The 20,683-nt window shown below is 44.6% G+C and overlaps 1 protein-coding gene across 1 annotated transcript in view; it reads left to right on the top strand.

Annotated features, from left to right (window-relative positions):
• ATP2A2 (ATPase sarcoplasmic/endoplasmic reticulum Ca2+ transporting 2) overlaps nt 1-20,308 on the top strand; it is a 69,290-nt gene extending 48,982 nt beyond the window's left edge. Inside the window, exons 9-20 of the mRNA XM_023202286.1 lie at nt 4,316-4,404; nt 4,897-4,999; nt 6,034-6,165; nt 11,655-11,777; nt 11,877-12,095; nt 13,353-13,688; nt 14,949-15,169; nt 15,889-16,091; nt 17,548-17,633; nt 18,232-18,365; nt 18,970-19,087; nt 19,173-20,308. Coding sequence (XP_023058054.1) covers nt 4,316-4,404; nt 4,897-4,999; nt 6,034-6,165; nt 11,655-11,777; nt 11,877-12,095; nt 13,353-13,688; nt 14,949-15,169; nt 15,889-16,091; nt 17,548-17,633; nt 18,232-18,365; nt 18,970-19,087; nt 19,173-19,442 — 2,034 coding nt within the window. The 3' untranslated portion in view covers nt 19,443-20,308. The remainder of the gene's footprint in view (nt 1-4,315; nt 4,405-4,896; nt 5,000-6,033; nt 6,166-11,654; nt 11,778-11,876; nt 12,096-13,352; nt 13,689-14,948; nt 15,170-15,888; nt 16,092-17,547; nt 17,634-18,231; nt 18,366-18,969; nt 19,088-19,172) is intronic.
• The last annotated feature ends 375 nt before the right edge of the window (nt 20,309-20,683 follow it).

Consider the following 20,683-nt stretch of genomic DNA (forward strand, 5'->3'; position numbering starts at 1 on the left):
CATGCCCCACTATTTTATTTTATTTTTTGTAGAGATAGGTTCTCACTATGTCACCAGGCTGGTCTTGAATTCCTGGGCTCAAGTGATCCTCCTGCCTTGGCCTCCCAAAGAGCTGGGATTACAAGGATGAGCCACCACACTCAGCCTCCTTGTTTTCCTGATCCTCTGTCTCTAGGTGTATGTTAAAAGACAAGTTCTAGAGAAAGCTGCTAGTTAACCTCTCTACCTGAAGTCCTAGTTGGTTTTTCTATCACATGTTGAATGAAGCATGCTTTTTCCTAAAAAGTAGATACAGTCATCTCTCAGTATTCACTGGAGATTGGTTCCAGGACCTCCCTCAGATTCCAGACTCTGCAGATGCTCAAGTCACTGAAATGAAATGCTTCAGTACTTGCATATAACCTTGTTCATCCTCCTGTATACTTGAAATCATCTCCAGATTACTTACAATACCTAATGTAATATTATAAATGATATGTAAATAGTTAAACTGTTGTTTAGGAAATAATGACAAGAAAAAAATGTACATGTTCAGTACAGACACAGTTATTTTTCTATCTGCTGTTTAGTTGACAGTGGATGTGGAACCCACAGATACAGAGGGCTGACTAAAATTGCTTTTAATTTGCTTTATTGTGTGTATTCATCATATATATATATATATATATATATATATATATATATATATATCTATATGTATAGTTTGTTTTCATTTTGTTTTGTCTTGAGACAGAGTTTCACTCTTATTGCCCAGGCTGTAGTGTGATGGCCCAATCTCAGCTCACTACAACCTCCGCCTTCTGTGTTCAAACAATTCTCCTGCTTCAGCCTCCCGAGTAGCTGGGATTACAGGCATGTGCCCCCCATACCTGGCTAAGTTTTTGTATTTTTGTAGAGATAGGGTTTCTCCATGTTGGTCAGGCTGGTCTCGAACTCCCGACCTCAAGTGATCCACCCGCCTCCTCGGCCTCCCAAAGTGCTGGGATTATAGGCGTGAGCCCCCGTGCCTGGCCATTGTATAATTTTTGACCATCCTTTGATAAAATAAATAATTTAAACCTGCTGTTAGAAAAGTAACAACTGAATAAATGCAATAATTATACAGCTGAATTATAGGGAAACCTCATATAATATGAGCATTTAATAGCACAGTGTTATGTTTTCCTAGAATGGGCTTGTTAAATAATGCTTCTGTATGATATTGAAAGGATGTAGTTATCTTGGCCTTATCGTCAGTTTTAGATAATTATTTTTAACATCGGAAATTGTTTTATAATCAGTGAAGCCCTGTGAATTTTTATCTTGCCAATTTTAAGTTCATGATGATTTTTTAGATACAGGTTCTCCCTCCCCCGCAAGCTCCTTGTGAGTCCAAACCCACATTTAGAATTGACAGAACTGGGGTGTTCCAACTTTCAAAGTGAAAAGCTTCTAGGTTTGTCTTAGGTTTCTCCAGGATATTAAGGTGTTTGAGCTACTTAAGTTCTTACTTTTTGGAACCAAAAGGTTGGATGAATTGGCTAAAAGTCAGTTTTATTGTACTGGTTGTTTCAGGAAGAGAAAGGAAATTTCTTATGTACTATTTTGTGTCTCACTTAGCCTAAAAGCGTTAATTCCTCAGAATAGTCTTTATGTCCATGAAAGTAAGCCATGTGTAAAACTGTAATTTTTAAAATGTCAGTTTCCCAGTTCATTATAAAAATTTTTTTGTTCTGTTCTCCCTTGAATGGCTTGACTTAAAATGCTCTCTTTAATAAAGAAAAAGCCTGCGTGTTCTGAGTGAAGCTCTACCTCACAACAGAAAGCTGGTGCTAATTGGTATTCTGCAGGAGGCTTCTTGCAGTGGGTATTGCATAACTGCCCTTGACTTAGGAAGATTTTCATCCTGCATATCCTAAATGGTTGGCTTGTTCACAGTCAAAAATGTCTAAGTACATTTAGATTTAGCTCATGTAGATTCAAATTCTGAATGTCTTTTAGAATATTTTGAGCTTTGTTATAGACTCAGAGAATTTCACATTTTTGGCTGGGCACGGTGGTTCACACCTGTAATTTCAGCACTTTGGGAGGCCGAGGCGGGTGGATCACCTGAGGTCAGGAGTTCAAGACCAGCCTGACCAACAGGGAAACCTCGTTTCCACTAATGCTACAAAAATTAGCTAGGCGTGTTCGCAGGTGCCTATAATTTCAGCTATTCGGGAGGCTGAGGCAGGAGAATCAATTGAACCTGGGAGGTGGAGGTTACAGTGAGCCAAGTCGTGCCATTGCACTCCATCCAGCCTAGGCAACAGAGTGAAACTCCGCCTCAAAAAAAGAGTTATTTTAAAATAAAGATTGATTTCCTTATTGAATGCAAGACAAATTGCTCTGAAATGATGTTTTTATTTTTTTATTTTTATTTTTATTTTTTTGAGACGGAGTCTCGCTCTGTCGCCCAGGCTGGAGTGCAGTGGCCGGATCTCAGCTCACTTCAAGCTCCGCCTCCTGGGTTTACGCCATTCTCCTGCCTCAGCCTCCGGAGTAGCTGGGACTACAGGCACCCACCACCTCGCCCGGCTAGTTTTTTGTATTTTTTAGTAGAGACGGGGTTTCACCGTGTTAGCCAGGATGGTCTCTATCTCCTGACCTCGTGATCCGCCCGTCTCGGCCTCCCAAAGTGCTGGGATTACAGGCTTGAGCCACCGCGCCCGGCCTGAAATTATGTTTTTAAAACACAACATAGCTTTGTTGTTGTTGTTGTTGTTGTTGTTAAGGAGTTTCACTCTGTCGCCCAGGCTGGAGTGCAGTGGTGCAATCTCAGCTCACTGCACCCTCCGCCTCCTGGGTTCAAGCACTTCTCTGCCTCAACCTCCCAAGTAGCTGGGATTACATGTGCCCACCACCACACCCGGCTAATTTGTTGTATTTTTAGTAGAGAGGGGTTTCACCATCTTTGCCAGGCTGATCTTGAGCTCCTGACCTCGTGATCCACCCACCTTGGCCTCCCAAAGTGCTGAGATTACAGGCGTGAGCCACTGCGCCCGACTCAACATGGCCTTTTTAACTTGAGTTTTACATTTTTTAAATTCCCCTGAGAGAATGATTTGATCAGATTATTAATTGCTCATATTTCAGAGAAAGCATGAGAAACTATAGTTTTACATCACTTTCTGTAATTTTTTCTTTTTAGAGGAGGTTTTAAAACTTTTCATTTGCAAAGAAAACACAAGCCTAAATCTTACTTTTCCAAACTGGGCTTCTGAATTATAATTTGTGAATGCAAATCAAGCAGTGGAAAAATTATCTTTAAGAAAATAGCGGCCGGGCGCGGTGGTTCAAGCCTGTAATCCCAGCACTTTGGGAGGCCGAGATGGGTGGATCACGAGGTCAGGAGATCGAGACCATCCTGGCTAACACGGTGAAACCCCGTCTCTACTAAAAATACAAACAATTAGCCGGGCGAGGTGGCGGGCGCCTGTAGTCCCAGCTACTCGGGAGGCTGAGGCAGGAGAATGGCGTGAACCCGGGAGGCGGAGCTTGCAGTGAGCTGAGATCCGGCCACTGCACTCCAGCCCAGGCGACAGAGCGAGACTCCGTCTCAAAAAAAAAAAAAAAAAGAAAAGAAAATAGCTTATGTCACTTTAAAAAATAAAATTAATCCTTTCCTAAGCATGCTTCCGTCTGTATTGTCTAGGGAACATCAGTTCATTCAGCTCTGCGGGCTCCTTACTGTATACATATAGTTATGCAGCTTCATAGAACATGAGCTATTGCCACAATAAAAATAAGTGGGAAGGAGCAGGGAAGCAGTTTGTCTTATTTTACTTGGGAAATGTTTATGCAACTCTGAAATGTGAGTTTATTCTTCCCAAGCTTTTGTGCTTAGCTCTAGGGCAGGACTGCCTAATACCACTCTCACAGCCAGCCATTTGAAATCTGGAATTCTGAGCAATCTAAAGAGTAACTTTTCTCTGAAACTGACCTTTTTCCTGACCGGTAGTCCTCATAACTTGGGTTTTGTGTGGGTTGTTTTGTCTTTGGTGCCACTGCTGCTCCTTCATTCAGCACCTCAGTGATGCTGTTTTTCATACTGCTCGATTGGTCAGGTGTGTGATGGGTGAGGCAGTCTAATATAATTAAGCTAGTTAGAGTAAGCTTATAAATAAGCTAGTTAGAGTACTGCTGATGCCAAGTGAGCCTCAGTTAGTTTTATTAAAGTTGTTTTTGTAAATGAAAAAGGTTGTTTGCCTTTATCTTAAGCTAACAAAGGTAGTTTATTTGTGTAGTATTTCTTTAAAATCCCTTTTAAATACTGTGATGCCCTCTACCCCTACAGATGTTCATTCTGGACAGAGTGGAAGGTGATACTTGTTCCCTTAATGAATTTACCATAACTGGATCAACTTATGCACCTATTGGAGAAGTGTGAGTAACCCTCCTCCTCATTTAAAGGATCCCATGTGGCAGTTTAGTATTTGTATCGATTTGCAGCATGTCTACAAAGTTAAGATAGCTTTCTGAATGTGGCTCAAGACAACACTTATTACTAAAGTAGTAAATGTTTTTAAAACAGAAACTTTGAAAGATGAAACAAAGGTTATAATCCAGTCATCTTTTTGCATCTTCTGGCCTCCAAACTTTCAAGAGGGATCTGTGTTTGTTATTCACTGATGTCAGTGGTGGAAGAATTGAATTGACTAAGAATTTCTGGTCTTTTTACTGATTGATTTCTGATATCAGAGATGCATTCTCTCTTTTGTTTTCGTGTAATATTGGCTCTGACATCAGATTCTTTGGAATTTTTTCCAGTATATTGTCCCAAAAATTCTGTTTTCATTATTAAACAATTGGGGGGCGGGGGGGGGAATCAATAGCGGCAACCACACCCTGCTCTAAGAGTGTTTTCTCTTTGGGCAGGCATAAAGATGATAAACCAGTGAAATGTCACCAGTATGATGGGCTGGTAGAATTAGCAACAATTTGTGCTCTTTGTAATGACTCTGCTTTGGATTACAATGAGGTAAGTCTCTTCATAAATTAGAAGAAATAGCTGTTCCTAGTTCAGGGGTGGGGTGGGTGGAATGAAAGTCTAGCCTTCCTTCCTCCCTTTCGAAAGTCGCGGGTGCCTGATTTTGTTTCCCCTTTCCATTCAGGACCTTATGGCGGGGCCAGCATGACCTCACCAAAGAAAGCTGAGAGCCTTTCACATATCCTCTGTGACTGAGCATTGCAGTTAGTTAACTAAAAGTTGTAGTATATATGATGTTCTTATCTGTTGATAGCATACTTACTATAAATGAATAAAACCCAGGATAGAAAATGCTTTCCTGAAAGCAAAGGGTATGTTTCTGTCTCAGAGGTAAGTCAGTCCCTGTCAGAAGACAGAATGTGAACTCTTCAGAATGATAAGCAGTGATATGGAATTACATTATTATGTGAAGGCACTCTTTGAATTAATAGTGTGATCAGTGGCTTCTTATGTTTGGGTGAAATAATAAATACTGTGATTGATGTCATCTTATGTTTAAGGGAAATGAAAAACCTACTTACTAGAATGAGATCACATGCATACCTGTACTTTGAGTATGTTTTTAATTATCTGGGTCACCTGTTCCAGAGAAGGATAAAAATGGCCTTACAATAATGTAATAGGGCCGGGCGCGGTGGCTCACGCCTGTAATCCCAGCACTTTGGGATGCCGAGACAGGCGGATCACGAGGTCAGGAGATCAAGACCATCCTGGCTAACACGGTGAAACCCCGTCTCTACTAAAAATACAAAAAATTAGCCGGGCATGGTGGCGGGCGCCTGTAGTCCCAGCTACTCGGGAGGCTGAGGCAGGAGAATGGTGTGAACCCCCGGGAGGCAGAGCTTGCAGTGAGCCGAGATCGCGCCACTGCACTCCAGCCTGGGCAACAGAGCAAGACTCCGTTTAAAAAAAAAAAAAAATTGTAATAGAGGGCAGATTGTGCTTTTGTGGAAAAAAATATTAGAGAGAGATTTATCTATGTGCTTCTCCCTTGTTTCTACTTTCTGTGTCTTTAACCAATACAGGCAAAGGGTGTGTATGAAAAAGTTGGAGAAGCTACAGAGACTGCTCTCACTTGCCTAGTAGAGAAGATGAATGTATTTGATACCGAATTGAAGGGTCTTTCTAAAATAGAACGTGCAAATGCCTGCAACTCAGTGAGTATTTGAGCCTGGTTTATTGTTCATGCTGCTTATCAATTGTACTATATACACTTAGTGTCTGCACTGTCCTACTCTCTTAGAAAACTAATTATACCTTATCTCCTCAAACTTATAATATTTCCTTCCCCATATTCTCTCTCACATAAGATGCTCTTCCTGTGTATTTGACCAAGAAAATAAAAGCAACGAATAGCTAATTTCTGTGAGCGACCATCTGTGCCCATAGGGGCTGCCTTCTCCCATAGTGCTGTGAACAGTGTTCTTGCTCCTAGCAGAAGCCACCTCCTCCCAACATCTTTGCTGCATTATTGATTTCCATCTCTACTAGATGTTCTTCAGCATAGGGGAAATAATAGTGTCTTTCTATCTTAAAACTTTCCTTTGACCTTATTTCCCCTGACAGCTATGACACTACCACACTTTCTTTTCCAGTTCAGTTAAACTTTTTTTTTTTTCTTTTGAGATGGAGTCTCTCTCTGTCGCCAGGTTGGAGTGCCGTGACGTGGAGTGCTTGGCTCACTGCAACCTCCGCTGCTCAGGTTCAAGCGATTCTCCTGCCTCAGCCTCCGTAGTAGCTGGGATTACAGGCACATGCCACCATGCCTGGCTAATTTTTTGTATTTTTGGTAGAAATGGGGTTTCACCATGCTAGCTAGGCTGGTCTCGAACTCCTGACCTCAGGTGATCCGCCCGCCTTGGCCTCCCAAAGTGCTGGGATTACAGGCATGAGCCACCGCGCCTGGGCATCAAACATTTCTTAAATCATTTGATGAGATCAGCATAACCAAATACTAAAGGTCAGTGTGGTGGTGGTGGTGGTGGCAGTGGCAGAGGGCACGGACATTGTCCACTATACACTGAACAAATGAGTGGCCTCTGAGCCTTTTTCTTTCTGCCTGTCAGAGTCTTTGAGCCAGGGCTCATTCGACCAGCATCACTATGACAAGGGCCAGTAGCAAGGATGGGAGTCTCCACAGTGAGTTGGACCTGAGTGAGGTTCCTGTCAAAGAGCTACTACTCCTGCAGTACTGCCCTTAGATTTCTGTGGCCTCACAAGCCTGGGGAGCTTAGACCTCAGTAGAAACACTTTGCAATGGCTGCTGGTGGACACTGGCCATTCATTGAGTCTCTAGCACCTGGGTCTCCTCAAAAGACTGGTCCCCCTGCCTGTCACTTGGCTCAGCTTAAGAACTTGAAATGGAAAAAAAAAAAGAACTTGAAATGAGCTGGGCGCAGTGGCTCACACCTGTAATCCCAACACTTTGGGAAGCTGAGGCAGGAGAGTCACTTGAGGCCAAGAGTTTAGGTTGCAGCGTCACTGCACTTCAGCGTTGGCAGCAGAGCCAGACCCCATCTAAAAAAAACTAAGGCTTGAAGGGTAACTCCCTTTATCCTATCCTGGCCAAAGTGGTAGATGATTGCTTGGATGAGAAGCGATATGCGGATAAGATGTTACAATACACAAAGTCTGTGTGGGTCAGTCAGTCATGTGGGTGCCAGGGACAGGTGGCAGAGAAGAAGAAAGCTACAGAAGCAGCTCAAGAATGGGAACTGTGGAAGCTGGATGTATTGGAGGAAGGAGTGTGATGCCCTCAAAGCAGCCAAGAAGGAGCAGAAGGAGCTTAGGGACACAAGTCAGGCTCCCAAAGTCTATGTCTGGTTCTTGCCCCCACAAACCACCACTCAGGAAACATCATTCCTGGGCTGTGTGGCCGCAGCAGCTGCTCCTTTTATATGGCAGATAGGCTGATTGCTTGTTGGGCAAGAGCCCTCCTACACTATCTTAAGAGTGAATACCCTCTGTCTGCAGTCCAGGGTCTGCACAGCCACGTGGTCCTCTTAATAGGTCCACCAGACCATTTGCCTACAAAGAGCCTCATCCTCAGTGCCCACTGTCTCCTAGCTGTGGAGCTTGGATTCCCATGGAATTGGGTTCTGCCAAACATACCTCTTTTTAGCGTCAGACCTACCTGTCTGTCATCACCATGGGGTTGCCAGTCAGTACTTGCGGCCTCTTTATAGGACATTGTTGTAACTTAGGGTTCCCAGGTAGAATAAGGAGCGATGGGAAGGGGAGAGGTCCTGCATGCCTGAAGAAACGGGTCTGGGGGAGGAGAGAGGTAAAACTCAGCCTTTTCCAGTTGTCATACAAAGCTGTATAAAGGCAGGCCTCATTTAGCAAAATGATCAGTTGTCACCACGTTTAATGCTTTTTGTATTAAACTGTTTCTTCCCTTCCTGGGTAATAGCGGTAAATGAGGAAGCATTGTGTCATTGGGGGGTAGTACAGCCTGAGTTGGGTGGGGGAGGAGTATACCTGTTTTCTTAATAACCTCAGATATCAAGCATTTTAGGGACCACACAGAATCTCAGGATGAAAAGTTCTAGACCTTCCTGTCCAGCCTGCAGGTAGGGACACCGAGCCCTTCCGTGACTGTGTGGCATGGTCTTCTGGTTAGTGTGAGGCAGCATTTTGTCTCCTTTGTACTGTCCTGAGAAAGCAAAACTCACACTGGAATTGACTGTCTCAGCTGAAGTACAGATTTCCTTTTCAGTAAACTGATACACAATTCGCAAATAGCAATCTCAGAGCCATGAAGGCCTTGGACCACACCTTTGGCTTCTTCCCTCTACCCATGTGTCTTCCATGAACCCAAAGCAGTCCAGGCTCCTTGCCTCCATTTTAGACCATTCACTCTGCCAGTAAACAAGTAGATGGATCCTGGCAGAGCCGCGCTGCCTGTGATCTATTAGTTGGTATAACTAAAAATCTGAGGCAGCCTGAAAACTCAGCTTCACAGATTGAGGGTTTGAGTTGTTTGATTCTAGACCTCTGACTACTCCTGCCCAGTGATGGGAAACAAGTCATGTCATAGGGCTGAACCAGCACTGGCTCACTAGCCAGTGGCCACACAAGTACGGGCAACACTGTCATCCTCATGTCTCCCTGCTCCAGAGCTCCCTTGTCCCATCTTTTTCACATCCCTTCACCAAGGGATCAGAAATAGCTATCATGCTGCTCGTTCACTAAGGAGTTCCAAACACAAGCTCTTTGCTTCCCTTCCCACTTGAGACAGCAGGAACCCATGTGTAGTTTAGAAGCAGAGAGAGCAGGTCCGGCGTTTTGGCCCCATGGCTTGTTTGGCTAGGTCCGTGGTTCTTGGCCAGCATAGTACTGAAAGAAAGGGATTTCCCTCCCCCACTCCCAGCCCAAGACCTCTCACCTGGGTAGGTCCACGCCTTCCTCAGAATCATTGTGTGTTCTTCTAGTCATCCCAGTGCCATTGGTGCAAATGCTTAATTGAAACTAAGCACACATGTGATTGAGATGATACAGAATCCAGCGTAGCACTCATACCCATTCCTTTGCTGCCTGAGGCAGTTCAGTGGCTGGCAGTCCAGCAGGATTGCTGCAGGGCCCTGAGCCCCATCTAGTCAGTTCAGCAGGCTTCAGTCCTCTCGTAGCTTCCTAGGTTAGATGCTGATGTTCTTGGGGATTTCTGTGATGATTTTTATTTATTTTTTTTTTTTTTGAGACGGAGTCTTGCTCTGTCGCCCAGGCTGGAGTGCAGTGGCTGGATCTCAGCTCACTGCAACCTCCGCCTCCCAGGTTCACGCCATTCTCCTGCCTCAGCCTCCCGAGTAGCTGGGACCACAGGCGCCGGCCACCTCGCCCGGCTAATTTTTTGTATTTTTAGTAGAGACGGGGTTTCACCGTGTTAGCCAGGATGGTCTCGATCTCCTGACCTCGTGATCCGCCCGTCTCGGCCTCCCAAAGTGCTGGGATTACAGGCTTGAGCCACCGCGCCCGGCCTCTGTGATGATTTTTTAAGTATGTGTGAGTAGGAGCAAATTAATGTAATTAACTCCCTACATTAACCAAATTAAGGTGGGAAAAAACGGTAGGATCACCTCAGTAGGTGCATATGATGAAACTCATGTATCACACCAAACTAAGACTGTAAAAGCATGTCTTCAACGCTGACGGTGTGTTTACACAGAGACCATGCTAACACAACAGAATTCTCACCATTTCTACTCAGTATTATACTGGCATTCCTGGTCTGTGTAATAGGCAAGAAAAGTATAAAAACTTTAGAAGAGAAGGGGTATCCTTAGTTGTAGGTAACGGTGGAAAGCCAAAGGTTAATTCTCAGTCCTCATCTTACCTATTTTGGTGCTGTCACTCGCTCCCTCTTTGAAGCACCTCTTCATTTATCTTCCATGATCCCACACTTGCTCTCCCTCCCTGGCCTCTCATTCGAGGTCTTCTTAGCTGGGTCTTTCACATAGCACCAGGAGGTGAAGGCCCCATAGTTCTCAGCCATTTCTGTGTATAGTTACTCCCATGATCTCTTCTGGTCTCATGACTATAATCAGTAGCCACTAGCTATCTAAAACTACTTAGAATACTTAAAAAAAAAAAAAAACTACTTAGAATACCTAAAAACACTTCCTTAGGTGCCCTATAGGCCATATTCACTTAAAGTGCTTATCCATCACACGTGACGACCACATGAATAGTGGCCACAGCATTGCCATCTTTCAGAGAGTTCTGGTGGACAGCTCCGCTTGGGGCCATCTCTTCACCTCCGATGTTCCCTAGTTCAAGTCAGTGTCATTGTACTGAATGGCATTCCTTGTCTTCCTTCAGCCAATTCTTCTGTTTTTTGAGACAGAGTTTGCTCTTTCGTCCAGGGTGAAGTGGCGCAATCTCGTCTCGCTAGAATCTCTGCCCGCCCCCCGGCTTTAAGCAATTCTCCTGCCTCAGCCTCCTGAGTAGCTGGGATTATAGGCGCCTGCCACCACACCTGGCTAATTTTTGTAATTTTAGTAGAGACGGTTTCACCATGTTGGCCAGGCTGGTCTTAAACTGCTGACCTCGGGTGATCCACTGCACCTGACCACCTTCAGCCAATTTTTGACAACTAGAGCTTGAGACCCTCCGTTGTCTTCCTTTTTTACTTGTCATAAAAGCCAAATGCCCCATAATGACTTTTGAGATATTATGACCTGCTTCTACTGTCCTCTGCCATTTCCTGTCTCACCTTTTTGCTCATGTAAACTGTTCCAGCCACGTTGGCACTCCTTCACCATTCCAGGACTTGCCAGGCTGCACTTGCCGTTCTCTGCGTGGTGGGTCTTCACCACTACCCACCAGGTTCATGCACATCTTTTCAGGCCCCATGGGGCCATCTTTATTCATATGTCACTGTCTTCTGACCACTTTAGGTAACAGTACGATCTGTACATATGCAAATTTTCTGTTCCCCTTCCCTTTTTCTCCATAGCACTTGTGTTACTTTTGCATCTTAGTCTCTCTCCCCTAAAATAGGGGACAGGTTTCATGAGGGCAAAAACTTGTCCGTTTTATTTATTGCTGTATTCCTAGCATCTGTCATGTAATAGGTGCTTACTATTTGTTAGGTAAAAAAGTTTAGAAATTGCCACCCAGTAGTATTCCATATTTGTTCCCTTTGTAGGTCATTAAACAGCTGATGAAAAAGGAATTTACTCTGGAGTTTTCACGTGACAGAAAGTCAATGTCGGTTTATTGTACACCAAATAAACCAAGCAGGACATCAATGAGCAAGATGTTTGTGAAGGCAAGTATGGCAGATTGCAATTGAGATGTTCTTACCAGGGTTAAGATCCTGGTGAACCAGTAAAACAAAATTGTTGATCTAAATCTGTAACATTTCCAGGGTGCTCCTGAAGGTGTCATTGACAGGTGCACCCACATTCGAGTTGGAAGTACTAAGGTTCCTATGACCTCTGGAGTCAAACAGAAGATCATGTCTGTCATTCGAGAGTGGGGTAGTGGCAGCGACACCCTGCGATGCCTGGCCCTAGCCACTCATGACAACCCACTGAGAAGAGAAGAAATGCACCTTGAAGACTCTGCCAACTTTATTAAATATGAGGTTAGCTAATGAAAAGTTTCTTTGTCCACACCCGGCACGATTCATTGTGTTTAAATAGTACTCCTTCAAGCAAAAGGTCAAACAGTTCTCACTTTTGCCAAGAAAGAGGTGTGGTTGTTTGTTTTTCTCCATGCCAGCTGTGTCACCCTTAAAATTTAGATTGCTGCTTCAAACATACATAGTTAATAATTTCATAAAAGTCTGTTATTTTCTTTCTTTTTTTTTTTTTTTTTTTTTGAGGCGGAGTCTTGCTCTGTCGCCCGGACTGGAGTGCAGTGGCCGGATCTCAGCTCACTGCAAGCTCCGCCTCCCGGGTTTACGCCATTCTCCTGCCTCAGCCTCCCGAGTAGCTGAGACTACAGGCGCCCGCCACCTCGCCCAGCTAGTTTTTGTATTTTTATTAGAGACGGGGTTTCACCGTGTTAGCCAGGATGGTCTCGATCTCCTGACCTCGTGATCCGCCCGTCTCGGCCTCCCAAAGTGCTGGGATTACAGGCTTGAGCCACCGCGCCCGGCCAAAAGTCTGTTATTTTCAAAGTAGAATAATCAAGATGAGCTTAAATAAGCTTGTAAACCCCATTTTGCAGCTCATCTAAATCATGATTTTTTTTTTAATTGGGGATATTTCTAGAATATTCATTAGTTACTGAAGGTCAAAAGATCCAAGTTGGAGATTCCTTCCACTTTTCTACTTAGAATAGAATTCTTTAAGATCAAGGATGTGACATCCTAAAGCTGTGAACAAAATGAAGAAGCTTTGGTATTGTGGGCTCAGAATAGCACAAGAGTTAAAGAATGGTTTGGTAACAGGAGTGTAGTGGTATTTTTTTTTTCCCTCATAAGAAAATGCAGAAACCGGCCAGGCGCAGTGGCTCACACCTGTAATCTCAGCACTTTGGGAGGCCAAGTCTGGCAGATCACCTGAGGTTGGGAGTTGGAGACCAGTCTGACCAACATGGAGAAGCCACGTCTCTACTAAAAATACAAAATTAGCCAGGTGTGGTGGAGCATACCTGTAGTCTCAGCTACTCTGGAGGCTGAGGCAGGAGAGTCACTTCAACCCGGGAGGCGGAGGTTGCCATGAGCTGAGATTGTGCCATGGCACTCCAGCGTGGGCAACAAGAGTGAAACTCCGCCTCAAAAATAAAAAAAAGAAAAGAAAATGTAGAAGCCTGTCTCAATGTTGAGGCATTTTTCAAACTGGGGGACAAAACCTAGAATTTGCCACTTTTATTTAAAGTGATGCTCTTATTTTAGACCAATCTGACCTTCGTTGGCTGTGTGGGCATGCTGGATCCTCCAAGAATCGAGGTGGCCTCCTCCGTGAAGCTGTGCCGGCAAGCAGGCATCCGGGTCATCATGATCACTGGGGACAACAAGGGCACTGCTGTGGCCATCTGTCGCCGCATCGGCATCTTCGGACAGGATGAGGATGTGACGTCAAAAGCTTTCACAGGCCGGGAGTTTGATGAACTCAACCCCTCTGCCCAGCGAGATGCCTGCCTGAACGCCCGCTGTTTTGCTCGAGTTGAACCCTCCCACAAGTCTAAAATTGTAGAGTTTCTTCAGTCTTTTGATGAGATTACAGCTATGGTGAGCATGTTTGAACATGTTCAGGTGACTCGGGCTACACAAGCACACAGTGAACTCTAATTTTGACCGCTGGATTTTTTTGTCATTGTTCCCTCATTTGGAATTTGTCATGATGTAGGTATTTTCTCTAGCATTCGGTGAATCAGTGGTTGGCATGTTGTGTGCTACTTGCAGGGAAGATCCTAGAGTCGTTTAAAACCCAGAAGGGCCTTCCAGATCAGTCCCAGAGGAACAATCTGGTGAAACAGTCTCTTTTTTAAAGGCGACGTGTTTTTATCTTAAGTTTTCCAAAAATTGAGGATGTGATCAGTCAGTGGTCTGTCACCCTGTGTTTGGATTGCCCTGCTTTTAAGTTTTATGTTCTTTAAGAGCTGGCTGTTAATGAAGCATTTCCAGTATTCTTCCCCTCACCTGATTTTCATCCAGGTATATTATGTTAAATTTACTTTCTTCTCTTTAAAACAAAAATACTAGTTTTGAAACACACTGTAAGTGTACTCTCCTCTCCCCCCGAGGTAGCTGAAGTTGGAATTCAGCAAAAATATTAAAAACATGGGAATGCTGTTTTTGTGTCTGTAGATAATATTATTTTTGCATGTTTTTGAAGACATATTTTTTGGCCGAGTACAGTGGCTCACGCCTGTAACCCCAACACTTGGGAGGCCAGGGCAGGTGAATCATTTAGGGTCAGGAGTTCAACACCAGCCTGGCCAACATGATGAAACTCCGTCTCTGCTAAAAATACAAAAAATTACTGGGTGTGGTGGCGGGCACCTGTAATCCCAGCTACTTGGGAGACTGAGGCAGGAGAACCACTTGAACCGAGGAGGCGGAAGCTGTAGTGAGCTGAGGGTGCGCCATTGCCCTACAGCCTGGACGACAGAGTGGGACTCCATCTCAGAAACATAAAAATTTGCATATTTTTGCAGTCTTCACCTTTCTACTTAAAATTTATCCATGTGGATACAAGTACTTCCTCTTGACTGCCACATAGGTTCTGTTTTTGTTTTTAGTAAGATAATACAGATAAATTTGAAGTCCCCTTTGTCCCACTTCGGTAAACTTATTTGGTAATTTTACATTTCCTAGGTAAAACGTGTTTTGTGACACCAACTTAAGGAACAAAAATTCTGTAACTCTTTGTCGAGAGACCTACGGCTCTCTTCATTTTCCTTCTGCTTCCCATTCAGTGGGCTTTTTGCCCAGGGGTATGAGTGTGGCATGCCAATTGGCTGACCCAACCATTGCTTTCCCTTTCAGACTGGTGATGGCGTGAATGATGCTCCTGCTCTGAAGAAATCTGAGATTGGCATTGCTATGGGCTCTGGCACTGCGGTGGCTAAAACTGCCTCTGAGATGGTCCTGGCGGATGACAACTTCTCCACCATTGTGGCTGCCGTTGAGGAGGGGCGGGCAATCTACAACAACATGAAACAGTTCATCCGCTACCTCATCTCGTCCAACGTTGGGGAAGTTGTCTGGTAGGTCTCTGTGACAGCATCACTTACCGTATGCCTTTATCTAAATGGGTCATGGAGCCCAGTTCTCCCGGTTTGCTCTCCAGATTGCAGCAGCTTTGGTCTTTGTGCCTGAGTTGGAAGAGGGGAGTGGGCAAGACAGAAATGCCTTATGGAAGCAATGGTGCTTTGGCCCTCGGGAGGGTTGTCTGCAGCTGCCCCAACATGCAAAGAATCCTCTTTAACATGAAACTGAGCTTAACCAGATAGTCATGTGAAATTCTTGCCCTCTAAAAGTTGGCTTTATCTCAGTCAGCTTAATTATTTATTTTTATTTATTTTTTTGAGATAGTCTCGCTGTCACCCAGGCTTCAGGCAGTGGCACGATCTCAGCTCACTGCCCTCTCCACCTCCTAAGTTCAAGCCTCCCAAACAGCTGGGATTACAGGCATGTGCCACCACTCCCGGCCACTTTTTTGTATTTTAGTAGAAATGAGGTTTCACCATGTTGCTCAGGCTGGTCTCTTAACTACTGAGCTCAGGCAATCTGCCCATCTTGGCTTCCCATAGTGCTGGGATTATAGGCATAAGCCACCGCACCCGGCCTCAAGTCATCTGAATTTAAGTAATAAACTAAGTAAAAGCTTTAATTCAAAATTGGGTATAAGTGTTTTACGGATTACGTGAAGTTATTTAATCGTTGTCATTTGGGCTCTCTGTCTTCTTTTCTTGATTGGAAACAGTATTTTCCTGACAGCAGCCCTTGGATTTCCCGAGGCTTTGATTCCTGTTCAGCTGCTCTGGGTCAATCTGGTGACAGATGGCCTGCCTGCCACTGCACTGGGCTTCAACCCTCCTGATCTGGACATCATGAATAAACCTCCCCGGAACCCAAAGGAACCATTGATCAGCGGGTGGCTCTTTTTCCGTTATTTGGCTATTGGCTGTGAGTACAGTTTTTTTATATTACAGATGTTTAAACAAAATGTGATCTGAAATTTTGTAAATTCATCCCTTAAAAGCATATTTTTTCTTCTATCCCTGTATAGGGTAGCAAAAGACAGAGATGCCTTCTTACAGTTCGATGAACTATACACCCAGTTTACTAAAGTCCTTTCACAGTTAGTTCCAGTTTGAGCATCCTGCCCTTACTTGGGCTTTTGTGAATGAACAATTAAACATCAGCATTTTCCGATTTAGCCCTGTGTGCAAAGGGATAAGAATGATTCATGCTAGGTTCTGCCTTCTAAGAGTTCATAGGTGGGATTTGAATAGATAATTGTCACCAAGATAAAAAATTTAGTCCCTGTTTCCATAAGTAAGAGAAGGACTGCGCAGTGGGTGGTCCTTTTTATACATAAATCATCTATTTAGCCCTCATCTTCCTCACCCCAGGTGCCGTTGGTTCTTCCACATTTCATAGATTGGGAAAGTAAGGTGAAATCACTTCCCTGGGATCCCATAGGAAGGCATTGTGTTTTCATAATATATTCACATGACTTAAAATTCAAAAAGCACACTATGGCATAGAGTTGAAAGGGTTTGGGCCAGTCACTTCCCTCTGGCGTTGAGATGCTCATGTACCCTGTGCCCTTCCGGAAAGATGGCAGCATGCTGTGCACACCTCCATGCTGACCCTTGTCTTGCCTTCTTCCTGCTTGTCAGATTCTTCCATATCTGGACATGCATAGCGCCTCATCCTTGCAGCCAGCAGCTTTCATGCTCCATTATAATTCGTGGGTTAGTGGGTATATGCACTTGTTATTTTTGGTGCTACCACATGGGGATATTCACCTCGTCTGAATTCTGTGTGTTCTCTGCTGCACCTTATTGCTTCTTTGCAATAAACTTCCTAAACTCAAAGCTAATACTGGGGGAAATCCCAGGAGCTGCTGAGGGCAGGGCCATGCTGCTCAGTGTTCCACCCTAGCTCCTGACGGCATTTCCTGAGAAGGCTGCTGCTGGCCCTCTAATGGAGCAAATAAATCTGTGTACAAGTAGCAGCATTAGTTTGCCCAAAAGTCATGGTGTGATCTAGTCCACCAACACTGTGCAGCCTTACATGGAGGACACACACACTTGCAGCCTTAAAGTACTACTCGCTGAGAGGAGAAGGCATGGCAAGGGGAAAGGTTGGCACAGGATGGAGCAAGTGCTTTTTCTCACATTCTGGAGGAGAAGTTATCCAGTTCTTCTGTACCAGAAATACCCCTGTCCTTCAGAAACCAGGGTCTAGTTGCTCTGGCTACCAGGCGTGAGCAGGTGGTGGTAGCACCACAGGCTCCAGTTTCCATCACCGTCCCATGTCTTTAATCTTCATCCTTGTGGGGATTGGCCTGCATGGCCTCGGTGGCAGCGAGCCCTGCAGAGGCAAATGCGTCAGTGTCGTTATTTGTTCCCAGGTTACGTCGGCGCTGCTACCGTGGGTGCTGCTGCATGGTGGTTCATTGCTGCTGACGGTGGTCCAAGAGTGACCTTCTACCAGCTGGTACGCAGTCACTTTTCTTTCTGTACCTTACATGAGAAGTGTTGTGAGGCCTCGACCTTTCTGTAGTTTGGGTATCTATCAAATCATCTTTTTTTTTTTTTTTTTTTTTTTTTTTTTTTGAGACGGAGTCTTGCTCTGTCGCCCGAGCTGGAGTGCAGTGGCCAGATCTCAGCTCACTGCAAGCTCCGCCTCCCGGGTTTACGCCATTCTCCTGCCTCAGCCTCCGGAGTAGCTGGGACTACAGGCGCCCGCCACCTCGCCCGGCTAGTTTTTTGTATTTTTAGTAGAGACGGGGTTTCACTGTGTTAGCCAGGATGGTCTCGATCTCCTGACCTCGTGATCCGCCCGTCTCGGCCTCCCAAAGTGCTGGGATTACAGGCTTGAGCCACCGCGCCCGGCCCTCAAATCATCTTAAGACTCAAATGATGAACAGTTACATCTAAGATGATTCTGAAGGACCAGGGCTTCTCTTGAGAAATTGGGGTGAACCTCTTGGCTGGCTCTGCACTTGGGCTGGTCTGTGCTAGGCTTGGTATGGGGTTGGTGCCTGGACTTAGAAAATATACTAGGCTGATAGGAATTTGGATTTTTCTTGCAGAGTCATTTCCTACAGTGTAAAGAGGACAACCCGGACTTTGAAGGCGTGGATTGTGCAATCTTTGAATCCCCATACCCGATGACAATGGCGCTCTCTGTTCTAGTAACTATAGAAATGTGTAACGCCCTCAACAGGTTAGTGCACCTTCACGGCAGGCTGAGGCGAGCATGCTGCCAGGGCACCGGGGGATTGTGTGTAGTCACGGTTGATTAAGGATCACAGGACAGTTCTTCCCTTCCAAAAAGGAGAACAGGCAACACCAGTTTTAAAAGCATGAGCTGTCGTCACCTCCAGGAAGTAGTGGGAGTGCTTAGCCCTGTGTTTCTTAGGAGCTCTTCCTTAAAAGAAACCGTGGGGGCCAAAAATAGGAACTTTGGTACCCCTGTATGCCAGCACCCACAGGGAAGGAACCTCACCCTTTCACACAAATGGTACCATCCAATTAAGCCCGTGACAAAAATGGAAATTTCTAAATAGCCCATGTCTCCAAGGCAATTGGGAACAGCTTTGAACCCACTAAGCTGGGGTCTGCTATGCCAGAACATAGACATACAACTCAGTTTGTCCTACATTAGGACATTCTCTTCACCTTCGCCACTGTAGAAAGTGGAGTTAGGTCAGCAGATGGTGCCAGATTAATAGCCACCTTACTGAAGTGTAGTCCAACAGGGTCTTACTACCATGTGACACGTGCCTTGCCTTTGAGGGTACGTTCCCCCACCTCTCCTTGCTCTGCAGCTTGTCCGAAAACCAGTCCTTGCTGAGGATGCCCCCCTGGGAGAACATCTGGCTCGTGGGCTCCATCTGCCTGTCCATGTCACTCCACTTCCTGATCCTCTATGTCGAACCCTTGCCAGTAAGTGGTTGGATGGGGCTTGGGCTGGGGACCAGCCACCTTCCTGGGGAGACTGGAGGCATGACACATCTTCTCTGTGTGTCAGCTCATCTTCCAGATCACACCGCTGAACGTGACCCAGTGGCTGATGGTGCTGAAAATCTCCTTGCCCGTGATTCTCATGGACGAGACGCTCAAGTTTGTGGCCCGCAACTACCTGGAACCTGGTAAAGAGTGTGTGCAGCCTGCCACCAAATCCTGCTCGTTCTCGGCATGCACCGATGGGATTTCCTGGCCGTTTGTGCTGCTCATAATGCCCCTGGTGATCTGGGTCTATAGCACAGACACTAACTTTAGTGATATGTTCTGGTCTTGACTGACAGTTTTCCATAAAGAAGATGTTTAACTTAATCAATTAATTTTTTTATTGTTTAAAGCAACTGTCTATTTCTGCTGAATTTTCACATGAACATACTGGCTGGTGATGGAGGTTTCATACTCTAGATTTTGTTTTGCTTTTTCTGACTCCAGTGGGGCAAGATTTTCCTTTTTTATACACATAATTAAAGTGTCCATTGACATGTACAGAGAACTAACACTATTTTATGCAAATATTTTTTTGTAGATGAAAAAGCATGTACAGTGTTCTGTTTAATACTCATCCTTGTATAAAAAAAAAAAAATAGTTGAGCCAGCAGACATTGTCAGCAAATTAATTGGCAGCAGATTTTAGGAAATGAATGTGTGTGGTTTTTTTCCTAAAACTAAATAGCATGTATTGTGTCTTTTGCATGATGATCTGGATTTAATTTGGTATCAGAGTCTAATTTTTTATTCATAAGCCAATTTTTCTGCACTGAGCAGAGTCTTGCTACCTCAGTCAGTATTGTTTTGGTTTGCTACTTCCCTCACCCACTTCGGCCTCCGTTCACCCCACCCCACCCTCCCTGCCTCTCCCCACCTCACCCCTGCCCTGCTTGGCGGCTTCTTTAGGATTGTGATGGTTCGTTCAGTTTACATCAGTTTTAATGAGAGGTATGCCTGTACTCGCTTGTGCAGAAAACATTGTTTCAGATTCAGTCGACTGGGTTTATGTCCCTTCACATAGTTTTTAAGGTTATTTATTTAAATGTCTAATGTATTTTATTGTAACAGACATTGTTTCGCCAACATTGCCTATTTCAGTGGCACATCACAATCTAGTTTTAAAAAAATAAAACATTTTAAATGGACAGAGAAAAATAACTGTCTTGTCTTTAACTCTTAAGTGGCTTACCTGGGACTAACAGACATGTCCAACTTTCTCTCCAGTTCTTAGCTCAGAACTTTAGTTGTACTCTGCTTGAGGGGAAGAAGGCTCCTGCTCTGCTGCGTAGGTAGTCATAGGAATTGTATTCTTAATGTACAGGCACTTAATTGTCATCTGTGGTGTACATTTTATGCAAGTTTCTGCTGGCCTGGTGTAGAGAACATAAGGGCAAGTGTGCGTGTGTATGTGTGTGTTTTGTAAAATCTGTAAATAGCACATGACCAAATGAACATATTGTATAGAACTATTTTTATTTGAATGTGGCACTAACCACCACCACCGTTACTATGATCAATGTTTGCGCATGT

The sequence above is a fragment of the Piliocolobus tephrosceles genome, chromosome 10 (genome assembly GCF_002776525.5).
Source record: "Piliocolobus tephrosceles isolate RC106 chromosome 10, ASM277652v3, whole genome shotgun sequence".
Classification (NCBI taxonomy): domain Eukaryota; kingdom Metazoa; phylum Chordata; class Mammalia; order Primates; family Cercopithecidae; genus Piliocolobus; species Piliocolobus tephrosceles.